This window comes from Pseudophryne corroboree, chromosome 8 (assembly GCF_028390025.1).
Source record: "Pseudophryne corroboree isolate aPseCor3 chromosome 8, aPseCor3.hap2, whole genome shotgun sequence".
Classification (NCBI taxonomy): Eukaryota; Metazoa; Chordata; class Amphibia; order Anura; family Myobatrachidae; genus Pseudophryne; species Pseudophryne corroboree.
The window spans coordinates 47,700,887-47,726,546 of NC_086451.1; the positions used below are offsets into that span (position 1 = coordinate 47,700,887).

Consider the following 25,660-nt stretch of genomic DNA (forward strand, 5'->3'; position numbering starts at 1 on the left):
TTTAAAAATTATCTAATTGGAATTGCAAGCACTGCAATTTTATCTTGTACTGCAGTTTTAATATTTTACTTTGTAGTCAATAACCATATTCTGAGAGAGTTATAGTGTTTGTGGTTGGTTTTAACTTTTACTTTCTATGTTCTTAAACAAAAAATTTTGGAAACATATGAGTGTCAAATGGTTGCAACACATCAAATAACTTGGCTTTCTTTCATGACTTTGTGTTTTGTGTTTATTAAAATTGGCATTTTCTTCCCACGGAAATTCTATACATAAAAATTAAGTCACTTTACAAAATGGTGAGACAAATACATAGTGTTTCAGTCATGACAGTATATCAGCTTTAAATAAATCAAACACTGCAAGGGAGCAAAAAAAGCATTACACAAAAAGAGAGTATGGCGAAAATTGTTACAATTCCCGAGAAACTCTTAAAAGAGTAAACCTTCGAGTATGGGCCCAAAGTGAATGCTGACGTATAAACATTACTTCATTTTTTTCTTGCTTTTGCAGCTTATGATGTATATTTCCTACTTGCCGTTAACAACACTGAACGTTTACACCGGCAGAAAACCATTAACTACACTTTCTTTCCCATCAGGATTCCCTGGGAGCCATTTTGTGAAGGTGCCCTTGTAGTTGACTTATCATTTCAGACTTTTTTTTTCCTAACTTGCTATAAAAAACTTTGTATTACATTTTTTTTCATTCCCAAATTAAAATATTTTTAAAGAAAAGTTCAACTACCTATGCAAGTAAAATCTTTTTCAGCCCAAATCACAGGCTGATAATTTTTTATTATGGTGGTGCATAGGGCAACTGCTGCATCTAGCTAACTCTAAACACAAAGAATCATGAAATTCAGTAGACAGATACCATATACTTTTCATTTATACTGTTAACACTATTAAATCAATAATTATATTATAACTTTAGGTTAAGTGTTTCTTTTTAAAAGTGAGTGGTCCCATTGTCTGGTATAGTCTAATACATGATGTATAGGGCTAAAAATATTTATATATATATATATATATATGGACAGGTCTTTTATTCTTATAACTTTTAAAATTCATATAGTGATAAATTATGAAGACATATAAAACTAAAATATAGTACAACATGATAAATACTCATTCTCTAGTTAGAGATGTGTACAGACCCCCGTGTTTTGGTTTTGGATCTAATTCATCATTGGGTTTTGGCAAAACCACCCACAAGATTTGGCTTTTTGTTCGATTAAAAATTGATTTAAAAAAATTGATTACAAAAATTGGATAAAAACTGCTAAAATCAAGTAATTTTTGCAATTTAAAACCTGAAATTTGGATTTAAAATCCAATTTTACGAAACATGGGAAGATCCGAACTGGAACTCAGTTTGCATCAGAACTACTTATTTTTGGTTCAGTCCGGATCCACAAAATTCAGGTAGATTCAAATTCCTGGAGAACTGAACTGCATATTTCTAGTTCTTATGCCTATTTCTACCTGCATATTAACCTAGGAAATGCACTACTAACGCTGGAATTTTCGTACTGTCTTATGCCCCTAAATTTGGTAGATCGAGAAAGCATTGGCTCTATAATGAAGGTATCCTATGGGATGCTTACCTAAAAGGCCACTGAAGCTACCAGCAGTCAAATGGTATACTGTATACATGAGAATGGAAATCTCCTTTTAAATGTTTTCTTTCAATTTATTTTATAATATTTTGCAATGTAATAATGCAGTGTTAAAACTGTTATTTTAACAAAATGAAGTAGATGCTGCATCTGTCCTGGGTAACTTTAACTTACAGTACAGTAAATATTTTTACCATGTTCAAAACAGCGCTTTCACAATACTTTTCCAAATACACTTTTGCTAATTTGCTAGAGGAAAAGTATTTTTACAGGTCTCATCTCAAAAAGGATTAAGGGGCATAATTGGTTAGCACCGCTATTTGGGGCAATAAGAAATGAATACCGCTCGGATATACCAATATACATCCGCAGGGACAGGGGCTCCATAAAAAGCCCATCCCTGCAATGTGTTCAGAGTTCAGTGACCGCATCAGAGGTCTAATCACTTCTCTATCATGACTTCTGCGCATGCAAAGTCTTCAAACTATTCATATGAAGTGGCCATTGCCAGGGAAGGTTCATCTTCACATTACGTTAGTTGTGGAGGCCAAACTATGGAATGCTTTGCATTACAGAGCTTGGAAATTCTGACAGCTTCACTGCCCCCATGAAAACCTATGGCGGCTGCTGCTGGAAAAGGAGAAACTGTGACAGATATGGAGATATCTACTGCGGTCACTCCAATGTACATTTGGGGGATTTTTAATATTTGTAGCTATCCCCACCCCCCAAAAAAAAATATGTTTTCCAGAAATATCTTGCAAATATTATTTAATAAATAAGCCCCTTAAAAATTATATATGTACTTTTCAAATAAAGTTATTGAAATTGGTACATAGTTGATTTAAGTAAGGATTTGTTAAACTATTGCACTCCAGCTGTTATAATAAGAAAATGCTTGATGGTACTATATATTATAATGTATTTTAACTTTTAAAATTTTGGCAGATTAAAGAAAAAAAATATTATGATGTGAAGCCTGAAATGAAATCTTGACCAAGGGCTCCCAGAATTCTTTGCATTTCATTATCAGATTTTATTGCACAAAGCAAGCTTTTTCTCCCTCAGAATTTCAGTTTTCCCATGGATTGGTGGACTAAGGTCTTCTCTAGATGGAGCTTGTTCTACAAGAAATACTTTTTCCCCCTATTTTCTTTTATTAATTTTTTTTTTACCATTCTATTTTCATCATTAAGCGCACTTTCTTTGTTTATCTTTTTTTTGCCTGTTTCTCTCATCAAGACATTTGCATATATTTTTTTGAAAGCCATCAAAACCTTCAATATATCAAAACCTCTTCTGTTCAACATAGAAAACCTCTTCATGGAGGTTTATAAAAATCCAACTCTCCTACAAGATTATTATTATTATTATATATTGCGTCAACTAAAGAGCAAAGTCCTAGCGATCTAATGAAAATGTAAATTTGTCACATTGTTTCAGAAGCTGCCATGTTTGATAAATTGATAGTTTGGAGATGGGACCAACTTACATGATTTACAGCTAGACTTTTTTGGAATTTCTTTATAAAAATGCAGTACGAAGTGGCAGTGCTCATTATATAACAGGCTGTATTATTCTAGCAGGTCTAGTAGGTCAGTACCCCTCATGTCTATACAAACTGGGGACTTGTCTAGACTAGTGTTCCCAATTACAAAATATTCAGAAAAAAAACTAATTGGGGTGTGCAAAGAATTATAAAACTTGGTCTGAAGACATACATTCACAATAAAATATATATATAAATAAATAAAAGCTATGCTTGTAGCCTTGCCATATACTCATCATCATCATCACTTAACTGGCAAATCTAGGTGTGTTCTGTTCTGTGTTTCATTGGCTTTCCTCCCAAGCTCCCTTACCACATCTCCATTTCCTATCACCCTGAGGCATGGAAGAACACAAAACATCCTCGCATGCTACAATCCTTGTTCCACAAAAGGCTGGTCAATCAGCTAGTCCCTTTAAACAGCAACAATGGGCTTTAATACTCGAATGTTTACTGTGCCTAGAATGCATGATGGAATTGGAGTGCCGACTCCATAAAGTCAAGGCTGTGTCACTGTGTGGGCTGAGTCTCTATGTGTTGTTTTATTTTTACAAGTCACGCCGAACACAGTCATGATAGAATATTTTTATCTTTTTCCCTCCTTTTGTTCTCTTTCCTTTGAGTTTCAGTTGCAGCATGAGTTGCATTACCATTATTCAGAGCTTGATTTTATTTCTCTTTATTTCATCTTAATGGTTCTTTCATTGGCTCTTCATGCCGTCCACAGCTGCTCTTGATTTGTGTTTTCTACAGCATGTGTTATTTGGAATGTATTGATACACAGTTCTCCATTGCTGAAGATGCCAGCACAGCAAACAGCTTACCAAATGAAAGTCAATTTTTGGCACTCAAGCTGTAGCTCAGCCATACTCTTCCCAGCATCCTGAGCAATAGCTCCAGTGCCCAAAGTTGTCTAAAGCCAAGTCTGTGTCTTGATACATGTTTTGCCTTGAATGTCTAAAGATAGACAATTTTTATTTAATGTGCGACATTTCCATAACTTAAACATAAATGACAAATTAATGAGAAGAACAAAAGTAAGATTTTGTAATCAAATAAATTTGGCAAATATACATGAATTTTATTATTAAATTATTATTATTATTATTATTATTATTATTAGTAGTAGTAGTAGTATCATATAATAAATGTTCCTATAATGTCAAAATTGCACAATTGATTTAGAAAAACAAGTGATCTTATGATTGAATTAGTCAGAGAAAACTGTCATATTCCAATAAAAAAAAATACAAAATTTAAAGTGTTTTGTATAACAATAAAACCTTTAGGGTCATATCATTTAATAATACATCCATATATGTAGTTATAAATAAAATCACTTTCTTAGTAAAAACAAAATGTAAAGAACATTTAAAAATGCATAATTTATTACTGTAAAATATAGTATGAATGGTAAATGGAACTGAAATTATTGATTATTCCATTATTAAATGGATAAATAAGATATGAATGGACAAATCCCCAAATCACAAAAAATAACTCTGTATGGCAAAGAACAAACTATGCGACTTAACTGCGCCGTGTTACTTTGTTTTAAAATATGTGTCTTAAACGGCAACTTTATACCAGTTGTTTGGTGACAAAAATGCTAATCCTAAATCCCCTAAAAGTAAATTATTATGCAACTAAGTAATAATATTTAGGATAAACTACACAAGTTCTGGAATTGCTACCCGTGGCAAAGCGTGTAAGTCACACCAGGCGTCTTGCATTATATGAAGCAATAAGGAATGGTGTAAAAAGGATAGGTGTTAGGACACATCTGTAACTGTCTGGCCTGTCTCAAAACACTTAGACCTGTATGCAATTAGCTGCGATTAGCATTGGAAGCTGGCACTTAATGGGCATGCAAAACCAAATGGCATGCAAAACCAAATCGCCAATAAGTCATCTGAAAAGCAGCAGAAACGCAGGTCCACTTTTTTCGAGGAACCTATGTTTTTGTATGATGCAGGGTAATTTACCGCACAGTAAAAATGGGCTATATTTGGATAGCCTGTCGCGGTAATTACCTGTTTTTGCCATGCTGTAAAGTACCGCTGGTAATAGGATACCGGACTTAGATAAAAAGTATATAATTAAAAAAGGCATAGAAAACACATACAATTCACATTTGATATTTATATTATTTTAAGTGTTTTACAATAATTTGTATGGAATTGGAAAAAGTAGAATTCCAAAACCTTACCACAGTGGTAAGAAAACACAAATAAAACAATTAGCTTATAGTGTCAATCCAATGTACCTGAATTTTACAAATTTTAAAACACATGCAAAATTTAGTTAATAACTTAAGCATAATAATTACTATTTAAAGAATCTCACGCTGCATTTCCTTATTAATTTTATATTAATGTGACACATTAGATATGAAAAGAAAGCAATCTTCAAATTGTAACATTTAATATGTATAGTCTAGTAGTAGACTATATATGTATAAATTATAATATTTAAAAATAAAGCACCACACCTTCTAATGTATAGAGCAATACATTTTCTAGATATTGCTATTATTACTAATAAGGTGTAGACTAGTAAAGTCCTAAAAGCATACTAATGAAAAGCATCTTTATAAAACCAGAACAGATTTTAAACTGTTAAGTTTACCTACTGTAATAATAAAGAAATTAACAAACTATGGTGGGTATCCAATTACCTGAGGTAATTTACCATGGGTAATTATATCCAATTGGCCCCGATAAGCCGGTGCGAGATGCGTCTTATACGGGATTTTGTTTAACCTGCCTCAGGCAAGCGAAACAAAATCCCCAAAAGCAGCTCAATTTTCGTGCAAAAATGGGGCTGCGGCCATGAAAACACACAGGTTTTACTGAACTAGTGTTTTCGTGAGAAAATTATTTTTTTACGGATGATTCTATTGGATAGCCTGTAGAAAATATAGGTGAAACACTGGGTACAATTGTGAAAAACTAAAGTTTTTTGCACCCAATGTTTCGTCATGCCTAATTGGATACCCCAATTACATTTATCATAATTTCTACAGTAAAACAATAGGCAAAAAAAAATCAAAGAGCAATACATAAATAACAACTTACAAAGTAATTAGTTAAAATCATTAAAAAAAAGCTTCCCTCTTTGAGTGATAAATGTGAGAACACAAATAAAGGGTTAAACAAACAGGTACCAATTTATTAATGTATTCAAACAAACTAATTACTAAAATCAATTATAACTTATTTTAGTTATTTGTGTGCTCTTTAAATATGCACAGACAAAAAGGCAAAACAATGAATAAAATGTTTATTTTGTAACACATCATATACATCTAATTTTCTTTTTTTCTGTACTCCTGCAGTTATTTTTTTAATGAGTACACTGCATTTCACTGCTTCTGCATTTATCAGGTGTCAGTCATATAGTGAATGTATGTTTTATAAAGTAGTTTATTAATGAAGCATTTCTCTACTTGTTACATTCTATATAGTCTTGTCTCACATGATTAGTTTTTTCCATTTTCTTTTAAGTTATACATTTAAATATATGTCTATTATATTTAAATCTCTTCATATGTATGTGTCATATGCATTTTATCATTTAAATATTAAAATATTCATGAAAAATTATATTTTTTCAATAAAAATTTCAGACCACAATAATACACTAGGTACTTGTTCATCTGGTAAGAAAATGTAAAACACTAGAAGAAAAGTATTAACAGAAAATGCAAATATTGTTTTCCTCTGTATGTTGATCTTGTAAACATATTTGTATGTTTATATATATATATATATATATATATACACATACATACATACATACATACATACATATAAAATAGAATGGTCTCTCCGTAATGAACAGGCTAGTAGGTATTAATGTGGACTGAAAAATGTTGATTTGAACTTCAAACAAAAACTAACACTACTTTCTTTCTTTGCTTCCCCCTCAAACCCTTCTGCCATTCACTTCCTTCCATCCTGTTATCCCGTGTCTTGTCATTGGGTTTTCCTTTTGCATCTATCTTACCCAATACTTTTAGATCCGGGTGGTGAAAGCATTCCGTAGTTCCCTCTACGAAGGCCTAGAGAAACCTGATTCCAAGACCTCCATTCACAATTTTATGACAACACCTGAGTTTCTGATCAACGATTATATCCATAATATCCCCCTTATTGACGACACAGATGTGGAAGATAGTGAGGAGCCTCCAGGCAAGGTGCTGTGGTCCATTCCTCCCCCTTCTCCAAACAAGAACAACAATGCTATTGATAGTGGCATTTACCTAACCACAGACACCAGCAGGTCGGCTGCCTCTTCCAATCCTGAAAGTCCTTTGCACAGCGTGGAGACATCTCTCTAACAGAATACCAAATTCCACCACCATGACCACGACAAGACAGCAGGACTTTCATATTTGCTGCTGTGCCAGCAGAGCCAACATTCACAGCTGAAATAGTTTAGATGTACTCTACATCACAAAAAGAAAAACACTAAGGTTAACTAAGACCAAAATGTATGAATAACCCTATTATTTATTTGTATACTCGCAAACAAGAAGAAAAAGATTCAATATTAATTGGGGGGCGATTTTACGCATCCATGCCGATCCATTGCTTCATATCTTGTAGCCAGAAGCAAGATCTCTAGTCCTGTAAATCCTTCAATAAAACAAAGACAAAAAAAATATTTATCAGTGAAGTTATTTTTGCTCCACTTGGGACATTGTTTTGGAAATAATGTCCTGTTCAAACTTTTAAAAGTGTGTAAATCATAAAAATCTCATCATGCTTATGTAATGCTTTATACTGGTCTTTAAATACCAGGAGCAAATAAATACGCCTGCATAGTTAGAGATGAAAAACATTTGTGGCTTTCAGGAAAAGCTCAAATGTAAATGGTAGATTAAAATTTTTGAAGAGTCAATTATTTTCTTACACCAATGTTGCCATTTTTTATTTATAATGTGAAGTCTCATCATTTTTGCAAACTTATAATTATTTTGTTCTGTAGTCGGACAGTTAACCTTTGTAAGACGAATGTAGCAAATTAAATTATTTATTAGCTACATAAAAATTATTTTAAGAACATCCTGCAACATCTTTAGTTATATACACTTATTTTGTGTTAAACAAATCCCCCAAATTCTTGTAAAAAAAAAGAACAACAAGAGATTGGATTTATTAGAAGAGAAACAGCTCTAATCTGGAAAACTCTAAATATTTTCTTTAAAAAAAAACCCATGATCATCACATTTAGCTCTGCAAGTATATAGCAGAATTGTTGATAAAACCAATTTAAGGGCGCCTTTGTGTATTCATTTTAAAAAAGCATGACATAGTCAAGATTAGACTATATATTATAGCAGAGTAAATATGATAAAACATTATTACTATTATACACTGCATGGATTTTTACATCTCTGCTACTCTTTTTAATTTTTTTGTAATTTTTCGTAACAAAATTTATTTTAGACTGACCCTGAACCATTTGCTCCATAAATGCATTTTTATCATTTACAAATGTGTCTGTTCAAACCTATTTTTCTGCATGAACAATCTGCTTTCATTGGGTAAGAAAGTACATACTGTAAGATCTGTGTGCCTAGTTGTCTGGAGAGGTAGTAGACCACTGCAATAACAAAACATCAGTATATCACCCTAGGAGTCACTTCTATGCATTGTGTTGCTACAATTACATAGTATTTTTGTTGCAATTAAAATAATTTGCAATATACAGTAAAAACTCCCTCAAGATAAAGTAAATTTAATTGCAACTATTAATAATGATGACATACGGACACAAACAACAATGGAGACTGTGATACTGTTGAAGGAATAATGTGCAAACTGGAGAGATTGTCCTGCATTGTACAGCATCCTGCCCAACACCCATTGGACTGTTAAGTGCTTTGAAATTATAAAAAGAACTTGTGCTGCTTGAGAACTAGGGAAAATAAGGCGAAGCCTCCAGCCCCGGTGTTTTTTAAGGATGCCTCCTAGAACTGAAAAAAATCACTTTTTCATTAAATATAAGCCATGGGAAATCCTGCTATTTAAATTTTAAATGCCAGCTTCCTTTTTTTTTCTTTTTTTCTGCTCCAGGGTTATTGCACAAAACAAGGAATTTGATTCACAGTTGCTAATTCATGCAAGGTGAATGAAAAAAAGTCTGTTTCTGTAGCTTTATAGGAGCAATATATCCGATAAAATCAGTTGATTTACAAAAACATTACGGATTTTTTAAAAAATCAAGACAGGATCTTTTTAAAGATTTTTTATTTAATTTTAACATCTGTGCAATACCCATGGTAACACTCAGAACTACCAGCTCTAGATGGTTTAAGCCATTTATTTATGTTGAAAGTTTGCAATGAAGTAAATGCTTAAGAATAATACAATAATAAAAACCTGAAAAAAAGAGAAAAAGCAAAAACAAAGTAAAAACACGCAACTTTGTTTCTTTCAGCATACGAGTGTAACAAAAGATATTTAAAAACAAAGAAAGTGGTGTTTAATTTGAAAAAAAATATATATAAAATGTGTAATATTGTTCATTTGCAGGCTTCTTTTCATTCAATATTGTAGATATATTGATAGAATAAATGATACAAAGAATTATATATTTAAAAACCAAAAAAAGAAAAAAAAAACACAAAAAAATGATAACAAAAAGCCACTACTGCTGTACAAATCTGCCAAATGTAAGCGTGCTTTGCTTATTATTTTATTGGGTGGGTATGTAGGTGGGGATTGGGAGCAGTGCAATATGTTAATGCTGTCTTTTTATTTTATTTTTTAATAAAGAGAAATGCTTGTACATTTTTCAGGGTGGGGCTTAAAAACTCATATTGGGAGGCCTCTCTGAAGCATATACTGTATTGAATGGCTGATTTTGTTCAAATTGCTACATAATGTTAAAATTTTACCTGCCTGTTATAAAAAAAAGTTATATATGAAAGAACAACACCCTGTATAGCATAAACAAGTCTGTATCGAAATTTCAAATCTAAATAGGCAAAAACTCTGTCTGTATAAAGAAAAATATGAAACTATTCTACAAGCTCAGTTTTGATAATGTGTGATTTGTTCGGTTCAACACTACATACAAACACAATGTTTTGTGATCATGAAATATACCTTTTTCTTCCCTGTTAGTATAAATATTTCTATTTTCACGGTAATGGACTAGGGCTGGTTAGTATAATATAATTAGGACAGCCTTTATGTTTTATTGCATATATAATGGAAAACAATTCATGCTCAGGAGTTAAAGGGAGTCTTTTTGTGCACACAGCAAACTTACACACCCAAAGTTGTTTTGTTTTTTTTCTTCGTTAAGAGACAGACCCTATCAACTCTTAAGAACAAAGATTATATTTCCAGTTAAATGGGAATGTCCTTATGCTCATCCTTCTTAAATATTACAATTTTTTTTTTAACTCTGGCTATCTACAGTAGCCAAAATTTTAGCTGAAAACTGCAGCTGTTACGGTGGCTGGCGTGGGCTGGTGCAGACAGACAGTTAAGGTAAGCAGCACTATTTAATACTGAAAGCATGATGGAGAGAAGATGACATCAACAATGGAATAACTCATTGTTATTGATTATGCAGTACCGACACTTCATCACTGAAATGACTGCAGAGCTGAACAATTGCACCATAGATGAGCCCCCTACCACCCCTGTGTCCCTATCACTGTGTACTACCGCAATATTTATCAGCCCAATTTTTGCTTCCCTTTTGTATTTTACAAAATATTAAGTGGTGCCTGTATAAAAATTAATGAATAATATTTGCAACGTATACCTTCCCCTAGACCACCCATGTAAGAGTTCCTGCTTTACTATGGCTGGGATGTATAAAATGCCATATATCCTCGAAAGCTGCAGTTTTTGAAGGTTTACTGCTGGACATATGGATCACAATGTGTATTTAAAAGGTTCACAGATATGATCAGTTTCGGACTGGGGCATGAAGGGCCTACAGAGAGAACGTAGTAGTAGGGACCCATGCTTAAGGGGTGTGGCCATCCACCGGAGTCCTGGCCAACCGCTAGAGAAGACATAGCCTGCAGACAACCAGAATACTGCAGTGCATGGTTTGGGCCCCATTTATAAATATGGTTCTTAGGTCGACACATAATTGGTTGACATGCATTAGGCACCTTGCTTGAAGTATGGCGTGCAAAGCGGTGCACTAATTGGGGTTCCCGGTCACTTTATGAACAAAATTACACCAAAAAACTCATGTCGACCTTTTCATGGGCAACTTCTCCACACTTTTCACTGCTTCATGAACAGACCCCTTAGTGTGCAATAAGCTGTATTTTAAATTTTATTTTCACACAAGAAAACATTAGGGGTCAACTTAAAAATCCTTGGAGAGTGATAAAGTTGAGAGATAAAGTACTAGCCAATCAGCTCCTGTCATTTTTCAAACGCAACCTGTAACATGGCTGATTGGCTGGTACGATGGGCTCTATGTGCTAAGCCTTGGAGAAAGATAAAGTGGACGGAGATAAAGTACTAGTCAACCAGCTCATTTTTAAAACACAGAGTGTAACAGTCAGGAGCTGATTGGCTGGTACTTTATCGTTGTCCACTCTATGTCTCTCCATTGCTTAGCACATAGACCCCTGGATCTGTTAACTCATATTGGCAAGATGGTGAATCTTGGTGTAATTTCTATGGAAATAAAGAACCATGTGCATCCATATTTCCGCTCTACCAGGTAACTGATCCACTAACAGGGTAACAATGTATAAATCAAGGGAATGGTGGAACCTGACAAAAGAGGGGGTGGGGCCCTTGAGCAGTAGGGCCCATCAGGGATTTCTTCTTTGGGCCAGTCCAACCCTGAATTTGGAGACATCTGCTGCAATCCCATGTCACAGCAAGCCTCATAATATTCGGTGGGGCTGAGATGTAGCTTGAGCAGACCAATGGCTATGCATGTGCATTTTAACAACAAGGTCATAACCACAGAAGTCTATACATTGCTGGGAGTGCCACTTGATATGCCAGCTGTCGGGATCCCGGCGTGCAGCATACCGGCGCCAGAATCCCGACCGCTGGCAAACCAACAACTATTTTCCCTCTTGGGGTGTCCACGACACCCCTGGAGGGTGAAAACCGTGCCTGCAAGGGGCTCTTTTGCGCTCAGCCCGCTGCCGGTATACCGGCGGTCTGGATCCTGGCGCCAACATACCGTAGTAGACCCATTGCTGGGACAGCTCTATATTGGAAGAGCTGTCCCGGCTAGAAGGTTTGTCGGCATAATGGTGCTAAAAAAATGGATAGAGGGGGAAGAATATTGCAATATATTTGTAATTGTTTTTATACATCTCCCCCTATCCTTTTACACTCAAAAAAACTGGCACTATTAATGTGCAGTGACCCACTTGCCATACATTGGTTTATGGAATGGCTTAAGGGCATGGAGCTGGTCTGATGTCATTTGTGGTGTTGTAAAGCTCTAAAAATGTCTCCGGTCAGACAAAGATGATGTACTGTTTCCTATGTTTATTCATAGCCTGTACAGAGGAATGTCTAATCTATTCACTACCCTGTCCTAAGCACATTTAAGAGCAAGTAAAACTTGTCTTACTCCAATGTGGTAATATACAGATGGGTCCACATTTATCTTGACTTCTTTGCGGCGCCTAGGCACACCGTGGTTTATTAACATAAGCCTTTCATCTATTGTTCTCAGCTGCAATACAATACAGAGAACAATACAGCAGGGGATTAAGTGATTACAGCAGGGGATTAGGGGGTACATTTACTAAGCAGTGCTAAGAGAGGAGAAGTGTGCCAGTGGAGAAGTTGCTCGTGGCAACCAATCAGCACTGAAGTAACATCTCTAATTTGCATACTATAAAATGATACAGAGCTGCTGATTGGTTGATGGTGAAATTTCCCCACTGGCTCACTTCTCCGTTCTTATCACTGTCTAGTAAATGTACCCCTAAATCTGACTGACCTGGCTCAGTAAATCCTATTAAAGGCCAAGATAAACGTGGACCCATCTGTAAGTAGGAGATAATCACAAAGTGGAAGTACAGTGGTGAAATAAAGGCCTGAGAATTAAAGTACTCCCTGCACATTTAAATTGTACCAGGTTTAGAGAGTTAAATGTATTAGCAAAATGTTTATTTTAGGTTTACCGATAAAGCTTGTTGACAGATGAATCTCTACTCTAAAGAATTGTCTCTAATGGACCAAAGCCTACCAATGGTGCTGACACCCTGGAAACCGTGACAACTACACTTATCATAATCTGTGTTTTCGTTTTTGTATTGACACAAAATGTATTTTACCATCATTTGATAAAAGTTATAGCGGACACGTGAAGAGACATTTTAGATTTTGTTTTTTATTATTTAACTGGCAACCCTATTCTGTTCGTAGTCAAGTATCCCTTAGTATGTTAGAATAGAGTTTTGTGCAAACTGCAAATATATTACAATTTTTACACCACTTGCGCTTATTAGATCTTGCATACCATCTCTCGCTTCCGCTAAACAGGTGAAGTTGTATTTTTTTTTTTCACCTCTGAGAGCTAATCTGGATCTTTCTTGCGTACGTCACATTTGTGCATGCTAATAATATTAGTACATTGTTATTTAAAAACATCTCAGAGGATATGATAAAAAAAAAATCAGGTCTAAATGTTGTACCCCTTGCAGTCAACACCACTTGTCACAAATCCGCAACTTCCCATACTTGGAACTCCACATCTGCACAAAGCAAATCGAACCACAGCGTTCTCCCCAACCTGACCAATATTAGGCAGATGGTATGTATTCTTAATAAATAACTTATTATCTTGTATAGTTAAACCAGGGAGATCCAAGCCCTATGCTTGGTACCTTCTGCCAAGATATTAATAAATTACATTACAGTAAAAAAAAAAATTCCCTGGGCACAGTAAAATGAAACAGTGAATAGAAATACATACTGTAATAAGGCAAACCAAAAACATCAGGGTAGGAAAATACCATCTACCCTACAAAAAAACTCATTCTGGGGCAGATGTATTAACCTGGAGAAGGCATTAGGAAGTGATAAACCAGTGATAAGTGCAAGGTGATAAACGCACCAGCCAATCAGCTCCTGTTAATTTACATATTGGAGCTGATTGGCATGTGTGTTTATCACCTTGCACTTAACACTGGTATATCACTTCCTTATGTCTTCTCCAGGTTAATACATCTGCCCCTCTATTTGCAAATTCAAGGAACTGCAATAAGTTCCCCGTTAAGTTAATAAAATGTTATGTCCGCTGTAGAGCATAGTGCTCCGTTATAAAACACCAAATTTCTGAGGAAATAGCCCCGGACTAGTGGCTGAGAAACGCATCAAGCACCGCTAAGCATTGCCGCATGTTGAACTCTGCAGACTGATCCACACCGCGAGCTGCTACAGACGGAGGTCAGCTCAGTCCCCGCTAGCTCCAATTCACCGCTTTGAAACACTTGGGTAGCCGGCACCTGGTGTTAAGAAGGAAGCTCCCACGGAGCGCTCAAATAGAAGCTGAGGTAAGCGCTGTTCCCTCACAGACTGTCAGTCATTAGTGGGACATATCAAGATTAACAGCCTACACTATAATAGTGTTTTGCACCAAATTGCCCCAGCAAAGCCTCTTAATATTGGTCCGCTATATTTTGGTGTTTTAAAATAGAGCCAGGGCCGGCGCTTCCAGTAGGCAGCTTTAGGCAGCTGCCTATGGGCGGGTGATCTGAAGGGGCGGTCAACTGAGAATGCCCTGGAAAATTTATGCTGCAGAGTGAAGGCAGAGCCGGCTCGATCGTTACGCCGGGTACGCCCTGAATACAGCGTTACAGTGAGAGCGGTGCTGTAGTGGCTCGTCACGGCATCGCGCTGAGGAGCAGCAGTGGCAGCGGTGAGGATTTGTCTTCGTGTCAAGCTGTGCTGCCTGCGGACCTGCAATAGAGTGACAGAGGCGGCATTTTGAAAGCAGCACTAGCTGTGAGTTAATCGCAGCTAGTGCTGCATTCAAAATGCCGCCTCTGTCACTCTATTGCAGGTCCACGGGCAGCACAGCTTGACCGTGCAGTAGCCAGCAAGTTACCTCAGCAGCCTTCATGTGTCCGGCGTAGACTCTGTTCCGGACGCTGAGGTATTCGTAACCTCCGAGTTGCCTCTAGGAGGGGACAGATCCTTTTCCACCTTCCGGAAAGAGAAGGTGCTGCAGGGGCAGGCAGGAGTGGGGAGCGGAGAAAGGAGCACACAAGAGAAGAAAGAGCAGGACAACCTGCTCCCTGCCACCAGAGCACCTCACAAGCCCCCTTTCTGAGTAAGTATGCTCATCCATAGGCAGAAAGAATGTTTTTAGTGCACTCAGGCTGCTGCTGGTTCCCCCGCACTCTGTAAAGTAAGTGCTGCTCTTGGTTGTCCAGACACTGCCACAGTGGCGCAAGCAGGGGGGTTTCTGAATATCCAGAAACCACCCCTGATCAGCCAAATTATTTTTTTGCAGAGACAGAGACAGCTGTGTTTCTGTCTCAATACAAACCGCGATCGCGACCGTGGTGCTGCAGGGACCTCTCATCAGCAGAGCTCCGTCGCACTCTCTGCATAGTGGAGCATGAGAACTGCTGCTCCCTCACCTACTCCTCAAATTCTGCAGGTGCCGTACCACCAGCTCCCTATATCTTCACATATATATGCAGGCACCCAGCGCACACAGCATTACTATTAGGAGAGCCGGACCACCCCTGTCTCTGTCTCTCTCTCTCCACACGCACACACACACACTCACACTCACACACACATATATAATATATATATATATATATATCATAAAGGAAGGTCTGGCTCTCCTTGTATCAAAACAGCACTGGGTGCCAGGGTCATGAATACCAATGTAATTTATAAGGGTTCTCTACCACAGGTTGATTTTAGGTGAGAGGTGTGTGTGTGTCCCAAAGACTTAATTGGTTTATTTATTATTTGTAATGTATTTTTAATATATTCCTTCAGCTAAATTTGCCCAAAACGATATAATTACCATCACTGGCAGATACTTATGGGCCCTACACACATACCGATCCGCCGACGAGCTGCCCGACGGCGGATAGGGGGCGACCCGAAGGCGGGGGGGGCAGTGACGGGGGGAGTGAAGTTTCTTCACTCCCCCCGTCACCCGGCTCCATAGCAGTGCAGGCGAATATGGACAAGGTCGTCCATATTGGCCTGCATGCATAAGCGACACGGCACCAACGATTAACGAGCGCGGGGCCGCGCATCGTTAATCGTTGGTGCCTATACACAGAACGATATGAATGAGTTCTTGTTAATTTATGAACGAGAACGTTCATATCGTTCTGTTTTATCTGCCAGTGTGTAGGGCCAATTACTGTAACAACAGAACTTTATCAAATTAAAAATAATAAAGAAACCAATGAAGATTCTGGGACACACATACTGTACAATACATCTCTCTCCTAAAATTAACCTGCAGTAGAGAACCCTTATGAATGGTATTAGAATATTTTTAATAATTTTCTTACCGTATAAAAAATACTTATGTACCTTTTAGACTGTGGTTACTGGTATTCATGATTACTAACTCTTATAACCACTCTCCTCATATTTTCACCCAGTTAGTATTGGAACCCCATGCCAACTATACCTCCATATACCTCCACGAGTTATACATGAATTACCTGTTTGTTCCATGTAATGTTAGCACCTCTCACCATCATTCTGTGCTTCTCTCCATCCCCCACTGTCTCACCCTGTCACTGCCTCTCCCTATCACCTTCTCCCTGTCATCCACTGCCTCTCCCCGTCACCCTTTCCTGTCACCCACGGCCACTCTCCTACTATCTCTCCACATCACCTCTCTCTTGTGTCACCCATTCCCTGGCAGCAACCACTGCATCCCTCTGTTACCCATTCTCTGGTGTCATCTACTGCCTCTCACTGTCACCCTCTTCTGTCACCCACTGCTCCTCAGTCTCTCACTATCTCCCCGCCACTAAATGTCTCATCATCTGCCTCATCACAAGCTTCCCATTGCCCTCTCTCCTGTCACTCTCTGCCTCTTCAAGGCATCACTCTTACCCAGTCATTTGGATATGACATTCCCTTTGAGGCCATGCACTTTGGGGCAAGACCACACCCACTTTTCCAGGGGTGTGTACACCTTTGGCGCACACAAATAATACCCTTCCCCTGTCATGGTGTCCCCCCACCAGTCATTTTGCTCTGTATATGCCACTGTGTACTTCAGTGGCATTAGGAAGTGCCAGCTGCCACCTTATTGCACCCAGTTCAAAACTAATGGGAAATGCACTTATTAATATGCAAAATACTATGACCAGCACCAAAATACCATCCTATAAATAAACAAAATTCTTTGTCCCATGCAGACACACTTTATCAAATACTGGGGCAGATGTATTAACCTGGAGAAGACATAAGGAAGTGATAAACCAGTGATATGTGCAAGGTGATAAACGCACCAGCCAATCAGTTCCAATATGTAAATTAACAGTAAGAAGCTGATTGGCTAGGGGGGGGGGGGGAGGGTGTGTGTGAGTGTGTGTGTTCAAGAGTTTTGCCTAGGGTGCCAAATGGGTAGATGCTAGAATCAAGTGGGCTAAGGGACCTTTTCCGTAAGGGGGAGGAGTTACGGCGCAAGGGGGAGGAGCTAGGCCAGCGGGATAGTTCCTCTACTATCCACGCCACCAACTATTACCTTTAGTAATTAGGTGGTGAGCGAAGCGGAGCGGAGCGAGCCACCGTGCCCGAAGCGTGGCGAGCGAAGCGAGCCCGCGAGGGTACTTTTCGGGTACCCTGTTCGCCCGTAGCTCCTCCCCTGGTGACGTAGCTCCTCCCCTCAATACGTCACAAGGTCCCTTCAGCCCCTCCGATATAGAACCAACCGTGCCAAATGACCTTGCACCGGCCCTGAATAGAGCACTATGCTTTACAACAGATACATAACATTTTATTCACTTAACGGGGAACTTTTTAACTGACAAGCAATTTAAAAGACTTTGTATCTATTTCAGCTGCGTCTCAGCTATTTGTGAAAATACAGCATGTGAGGATAAAAAAAGGTTTCACATAATATTGTTACAAATTAACAAAGAGAGCTTCAAAAATATGGATACAACAATTTGTCTCTTCTCCAAATAAAGGATACCATGAGCGGATCTCCAGTGCTGGGTCTGCAGATTCTATAAAGGCTCCAAAGAGATTTTATATTGTCAATTTTTGTATATTTTATTGTGTTTGTTTTATTATGATACTTATCCGTAATAAATTGTGAAATTTAAGATACTTTCATAGACGGCGCTTCCCTTCTTTGCTTCTTTTTTGTATACCATTGTTTGAGGTTCAACTCCTCAAAACGTGAAGCTGCAGTCATTGTTAAGTATCCATTTGCATTATGAAGTGTCTCACAGCCAGGACACCAGCTCCCAATTGTGTTGTTGTTTCTGTTTTTGATCATTAACACGTTTAACAATAACATGGTCATTAGCTACGAGACAGTCCTATGCAGGGGCGTGGCCAGAACTAAGTGGGCCCCATAGCAACATTTTAAGGGGCCCCCTGTCCCAATGATTCTAGAGAGGCACCAATTATTAATTTTATGCTCCATAATAGTGCCATCGTTTATTTCATAAACCATAGTAGTGCCTAATTCATTTTTGAACCGTAAAAATGCCCTAGTTCACATTATGTCACACTATAGGGCTGTCCCAGTATGCAATATGCCACACAGTACCCCCAATTCACATTATGATATAGTGTCACCAGCTCATATTATGTCACATTGCAGTGCTCCCAGTTCATATGATGCCACACTATAGTGCCTACACTTCATATTGTGCCACATTACAGTTCCCCGGTTCATATTAGGTAACATTATAAGGCCCTCCAGTTCATTTTTTAACACATTACAATGAGCAGGTCCAGAGGCATAACTAAATATATTGTAGGTCCCAAGTCGTAAGTTTGTAAGGGCCCCTACATCACATGCAACTTTGACAGGGAAAGAGGGCCCCTCTCAGCTCTGGGCCCCATAGCAACTGCACTGCCTGCACCTATGGTAGCTACGCCCTTGGTCCTAGGATAAAGGAAATAAAGCTTTCAGAGGGTAACGTGAGTGGACAGGCATAGGTGTCGGAAAGGGGGAGGGGGTTCAAAGGGGTGAATTGACCTCCCAAAAATAATTTAAGAGGTTGCAGTCTATGTACTGGGTCGAAGAGTGCAGTGCGGCCGCCATCTAGGGTTACCACGGGCAGTGTCAGGATGGAGATAATTCCCTTTCCGGCTGTTCCCCCTCCTCCCACCCCACAGCCCTTCTCCACCCTCCTCCATGGAACTGCTCCCCCCTGCACCCACCTCCGGCCCCTACAATGTGTGCCCTTCTTACCTCCAACTTCATATGTTACTCATCTCTTCCCCCCTTGGATCCACCTTTGTCCTTTCTCTCCCTCCCACGTAGCACTCCCCCCAGATAGAGATATCTATATAAATATATAACATTCAGCCATTTAGGGGCACCAAAATTACCCAAACCTAAAATCATTGCGGCTCCCCTGTGGGCAGGTAAGTACCAGAAAGTGAAGGGGGACAAAAATAGGATTTTGGTACCTACCAGTAAATCCTTTTCTCGTAGTCCGTAGAGGATGCTGGGGTCCACATTAGTACCATGGGGTATAGACGGGTCCACCAGGAGCCATTGCCACTTTAAGAGTTTGAGAGTGTGGGCTGGCTCCTCCCTCTATGCCCCTCCTACCAGACTCAGTCTAGAAACTGTGCCCGAGGAGACTGACATCTTCGAGAGAAGGATTATACACAGATAGTGGTGAGATTCACACCAGCTCACACATACAAGGCACGTCAAGCCAACTAGCTTGAACAACTCAGCAACAGCTGAAACATTACTTACCAAGTAACAATGCAGCACTCAACTAAAACGAAGTTGTACTGTACCCAATAACATTTGCAGGAAAACAAAGCGCTGGGCGGGCGCCCAGCATCCTATACGGACTACGAGAAAAGGATTTACCGGTAGGTAACCAAAATCCTATTTTCTCTTACGTCCTAGAGGATGCTGGGGTCCACATTAGTACCATGGGGATGTACCAAAGCTCCCAGATTGGGAGGGTGAGCGCGGAGGCTCCTGCAGAACTGATGGAGTGAACTTCAGGTCATCAGAGGCCAAAGTATCGAACCTGTAAAACTTTGCAAACGTGTTCGCCAAGTTGCAGCTCGACAAAGTTGCACTGCCGAGACACCTCGGGCAGCTGCCCAGGAAGACCCCCCCCCTTACATGTAGAGTGGGCCTTAACAGATTTTGGACACAGCAGTCCTGCCGTGGAATAAGCGTGCTGGATAGTAAACCTGATCCAGCGAGAGATTGTCTGCTTAGAAGCAGGACACCCAGTCTTCTTTGGATCATATAGGACAAACAGAGAGTCCGACTTCCTGTGACGAGAAGTTTTCTTCACATATATCTTCAGAGCCCTTACGACATCCAAGGACTTTGAAGTAATCGAGGAGTCAGCAGCCACTGGCACCACAATAGGTTGGTTGATATGAAATGCCGACACAACCTTTGGAAGAAACTGCGGACGAATCCGGAGCTCAGCTCTATCTTAGTGGAAAATTAAGTAAGGGCTTTTACAGGATAAAGCCCCCAGCTCGGACACACGTCTAGCAGAAGCTAAAGCCAACAAAGTGACCACCTAAGAAGTAAGAAATTTGAGCTCTACCTTTTGCAGAGGCTCAAACCAATCTGATTGGAGGAACTGCAACACCACGTTAAGGTCCCAAGGCGCCGTAGGTGGTACAAAGGGAGGTTGGATATACAGAACTCCCTTCAAAAAGGTCTGAACCTCAGGGAGGCCAGCCAATTGTTTCTGAAAGAAAATGGACAGGGCTGAAATCTGGACCTTCACAGACCCCGACCACAGACCCATATCCACTCCTGCTTGCAGGAAGAGGAGGAAACTCCACCGTAGGAAACTTCTTGGACTCACGCCAAGAGACATATTTCTTCCAAATACGATGGTAATGTTTAGACGTTACCCCTTTCCTAGCCTGTATGAGGGTAGGAATAACTTTCTTCAGAATGCCCTTCCGAGCAAGAATCAGGTGCTCAACTTCCATGCCGTCAAACGTAGCCGCGGTAAGTCTTGATAGGCGAACGGCCCCTGCTGCAGCAGGTCCTCCGGAAGAGGAAGAGGCCTCGGCTCTTCTTGCAGTAGATTCAGAAGGTCCGCGTACCAAGCCCTTCTTGGCCAGTCTGGGGCAATGAGGATCGCTTGAACCCTTGTTCTCCTTATGAGCTTTAGGATTCTTGGGATGAGTGGGAGTGGCAGAAACACGTACACTGACTGGAACACCCACGGAGACACCAGGGCGTCCACTGCCTGTGGGTCCCTTGACCTGGAACAATACCGGTGAAGCTTCTTGAGGAGACGAGAGGCCATCATGTCTATTTGGGGTAGGCCCCAAAGATCTGTTACTTCCTTGAACACCTCCGGATGGAGTCCCCACTCTCCTGGATGGAGAACGTGTCTGCTGAGGAAGTCTGCTTCCCAGTTGTCTACTCCCGGAATGAAGATGGCTGACAGCGCCAATGCATGCAGCGCCAATGCATGCAGAAAAGTCCAGAGGAGTATTCTTGTCACCTCTGACATTGCAGCTCTGCTCTTCGTTCCGCCCTGTTGGTTTATGTAAGCCACTGTTGTTACGTTGTCCGACTGCACTTGAATTGCCCGATTTCTCAGAAGAGGGGCCGCCTGAAGAAGACCGTTGTAGACGGCTCTTAGCTCCAGAATGTTGATGGGCAGGCTAGCTTCCAGGCTTAACCACCGTCCTTGGAAGGTTACTCCTTGAGTGACTGCTTCCCAGCCCCTGAGGCTCGCATCCGTTGTTAGCAGGACCCAGTCCTGAATCCCGAACCTGCGGCCTTCCAGGTGGTGAGGCAATTGGAGCCACCAGAGGAGTGAAATCCTCGCACTTGGCGACAGACAAATTCTCTGATGCACGTGAAGGCGAGATCCCGACCACCTGTACAGGAGATCTAGTTGGAAGATCCAAGCATGGAACCTCCCGTACTGGAGAGCCTCGTAAGAGGCCACCATCTCTCCCAATAGGCAAATGCATTGATGAACCGACACCCGAGGTGGCTTCAAGACATCCCGGACCATGGATTGGATCACCAACGCTGCACTTCCGTATCTAGGATCATTCCCAGATGACAATCTCTGGGTTGGTTCCAAATGTGACTTTGGAAAGTTCAGAATCCAACCATGACTCTGGAGCAGTCGCATTGTGAGAACAATGGACTGCAGCAGCTTCTCCTTGGACGATGTCTTTATCAGGAGATCGTCCAGATATGGAATGATGTTCACACCCTGCTTGCGGAGGAGTATCATCATTTCAGACATAACCTTGGTAAACACCCTCGGTGCTGTGGAGAGACCGAATGGCAGGGCCTGGAACTGAAAATGACAGTCCAGAAATGCGAAGCGGAGATAAGCCTGATGCGGTAGCCAGATCGGAATGTGAAGGTACGCATCCTTGATATTCAGTGATACCAGGAATTCCGCCTCTTCCAGACCTGATATCACCGCCCTGAGAGACTCCATCTTGAACTTGAACTCCTTTAGAAAGGGGTTCAATGATTTTAGGTTCAGAATGGGCCTGACCGAACCATGCGGTTTCGGTACCACAAATAGGTTCGAATAGTAACCTTTGTTCAGCATGTGAGGTGGTATCGGCACAATGACTTGTGCCTCTACCAGCTTTTGGACAGCGTCTTGAAGTATTGTGCTGTCCTCCAACAGAGTTGGTAAGCCCGACTTGAAAAAACGATGAGGGAGACTTTGAAATTCCAGCCTGTATCCCTGAGACACAATATCTACTACCCAGGGATCCAGGCCGGACGATACCCAGACATGACTGAAATGTCTGAGTCTCGCTCCCACTGGCCCCACCGCCGGGCCGTGCAGTCCACCGTCATGCGGAGGACTTTGGGGTACCTGAAGCAGGCTTTTGTTCCTGGGAACCTGCAGTGGCAGGTTTCTTGGACTTAACCCGTCCTCCCCTAAAGAAGGTATTGGATATTCTGGCCTTTCTAGGCTTGTTAGGCCGAAAGGACTGCTGTACAGCTGAGAAGGATTTCTTCGGAGCAGGTGCTGCTGAGGGAAGAAACGGAGACTTACCCGCTGTAGCAGTGGATATCCACGTGTCTAGAGCTTCCCCAAAGAGAGCCTGACCTGTATAGGGTAGAGACTCCACACTTCTTCTGGATTCCACGCCGGCCGACCAATGGCGCAGCCATAGTCCCCGACGAGCTGAAACAGACATGGAAGATATTCCTGCAGCCATGGAACCCAGGTCTTTCATGGATTCTACCATAAAACCTGCAGAATCATGTATGTTGCGTAAATATAATGCACAGTCATCCGTATCCCAATCCTCAAGCAAGGTAGCCGACCACTTTACTATTGCCTTTGCAATCCATGCACTAGCAATAGTGGGACGCAATATGGCCCCAGAGGCAGTATACATTGATTTAAGTGTGTTATCAATCATTCTGTCTGCCGGCTCCTTTAAGGCGGTAGATCCCGGAACAGGCAAAACCACCTTTTTTGAGAGTCTGGACACAGATGCGTCAACAATCGGAGGGTTTTCCCACTTTTTCCTATCCTCCTCAGGGAAAGGAAACGCCACCTGAACCCTTTTAGGGATCTGGAACTTTTTCTCAGTCTTTCCCCATGCTTTTTCAGATATAGCATTCAACTCCTTTGAAGCAGGGAAGGTTAGCGAGGCTTTTTTATTTTCAGTAAAAAAAAGCCTCCTCAACCTGCTCAGGTGTGGTATCATTAACATTTAACACATCTCTGATAGCCTCTATCAATAATTGCACCCCCCTTGCAAGAGATGCGGACCCCCGCAACACATCCCCATCACCGTCTGCAGTGTCAGAATCGGCATCTGTGTCGTCTCGTGTGACATGCACAAGCGCACGTTTGTGGGGGTATATAGCGGGTTGTCCTGAGGTACCAGACATAGGCCATACAGCCATAGAGCTATGTAATACCTGGGTTGCAGATTCATTACTAGCAACCCTGTCAGAAATCTGAGAAATCCAGGTTTTGATAGAGGAAAACCACTCTGGTTCCCTTGCTGGTATCTGTGCTAAACCAGTGCTAACCTGATTACATGGAATGGGATCATCCTGGGAGGATAAATCCCCTGCAACATCTGACACGGTGTCCCTGGACATAGCTAAAGGAGACCACCAAACACTCTCCACACACACACACACACACACACACACACACACACACACACACACACACACACACGTGGGGGCAGACAGAGTTTCCCCCCCCAAGAAAGTCAATAGAGACACAGAGATCAGAGCCAACCCACAATACAGCGCTTTTAGTAAAAGGCAACCACTTACCAGCGCAGACTGTGTCCCTTAATAGGAGACACAGTCGTTTTGCAGCCTCCCCTCCCTTCTACAACCCCCTGGTACCATGTACAGTCAGATGGAGCTGCTGTGGGGGGACCTGATCTTCCATCCAGCGCTGTGCAGGTAGGAAAATGGCGCTGGAACACTGCTGGGTCCGCTCTGAGAAGCTCCGTCCCCTTAATGGCGCTGTCTTCCCACTCTTCAGATTTCTCTACTGGCCTGAGGAAATTTGGTTGCTGAGATCCGCGGACCCCGACAGGCTTGCTGACCAGTGTGGGGGTAAGCGCTGGCCCAGGGCGCCCCTCACAGCGCCGCACTATGTTCCTCTGGTACCTTCGCGCTCCCTCCCCGTTGCCGCCATCTTCACACCGGCCCCCCACTTGCTAGGGGGGTCGGTGACTAACTCACCACTTCTGCAGCTCTATAAGGGGTTGGCGGCATGCTGCTGGGGCGAGCGGTCCCCTGTGGCAGAGACCGATCCGACCCCTCTGGAGCTCAGTGTCCAGTCAGCGGAGTCAGTGGCTCAGACCCTGCAGGGCGGACACTGCTCCCCCCCTTAGTCCTTCGCTGCAGGCAGGTTGTTGCCAACAGACTTTTGTAAAAAAACAAACTCTAAAGAATAACTTTTACTAGAAAAGCTCAGGAGAGCTCCCCTAGATGTGACCGGCTCCTCCGGGCACATTTTCTAAACTGAGTCTGGTAGGAGGGGCATAGAGGGAGGAGCCAACCCACACTCTCAAACTCTTAAAGTGCCAATGGCTCCTGGTGGACCTGTCTATACCCCATGGTACTAATGTGGACCCCAGCATCCTCTAGGACGTAAGAGAAAGAGTATGTGAGTGACTATGTAAGCAAATATGCAAAGGGAGTGAGGGAAAGAGAGTGGCAGTACTAGAAATAGAGAGGGGGTCTGTGTGGGGAAGGGAAGGTAAGGTAAGGGTAGGAGAATGAAGGGGAGTAAACCAGGACACGGCAAGAGAGTACATACAGTTTGATGAACAGCTATGGTTATTTAATGGGTATCAGGA

General features: G+C 41.0%; 1 protein-coding gene across 7 annotated transcripts in view; it reads left to right on the forward strand.

Annotated features, from left to right (window-relative positions):
* ATP2B3 (ATPase plasma membrane Ca2+ transporting 3) overlaps window positions 1-10,216 on the forward strand; it is a 671,061-nt gene extending 660,845 nt beyond the window's left edge. For 4 of the 7 annotated variants that reach the window (XM_063936321.1, XM_063936322.1, XM_063936323.1 and 1 more), the window contains one exon: window positions 7,192-10,216. In XM_063936321.1, the coding sequence (XP_063792391.1) occupies window positions 7,192-7,512 (321 nt within the window). In that variant the 3' untranslated portion in view covers window positions 7,513-10,216. The remainder of the gene's footprint in view (window positions 1-7,191) is intronic. The other 3 variants (XM_063936325.1, XM_063936326.1, XM_063936327.1) reach the window with 1 other exon arrangement.
* The last annotated feature ends 15,444 nt before the right edge of the window (window positions 10,217-25,660 follow it).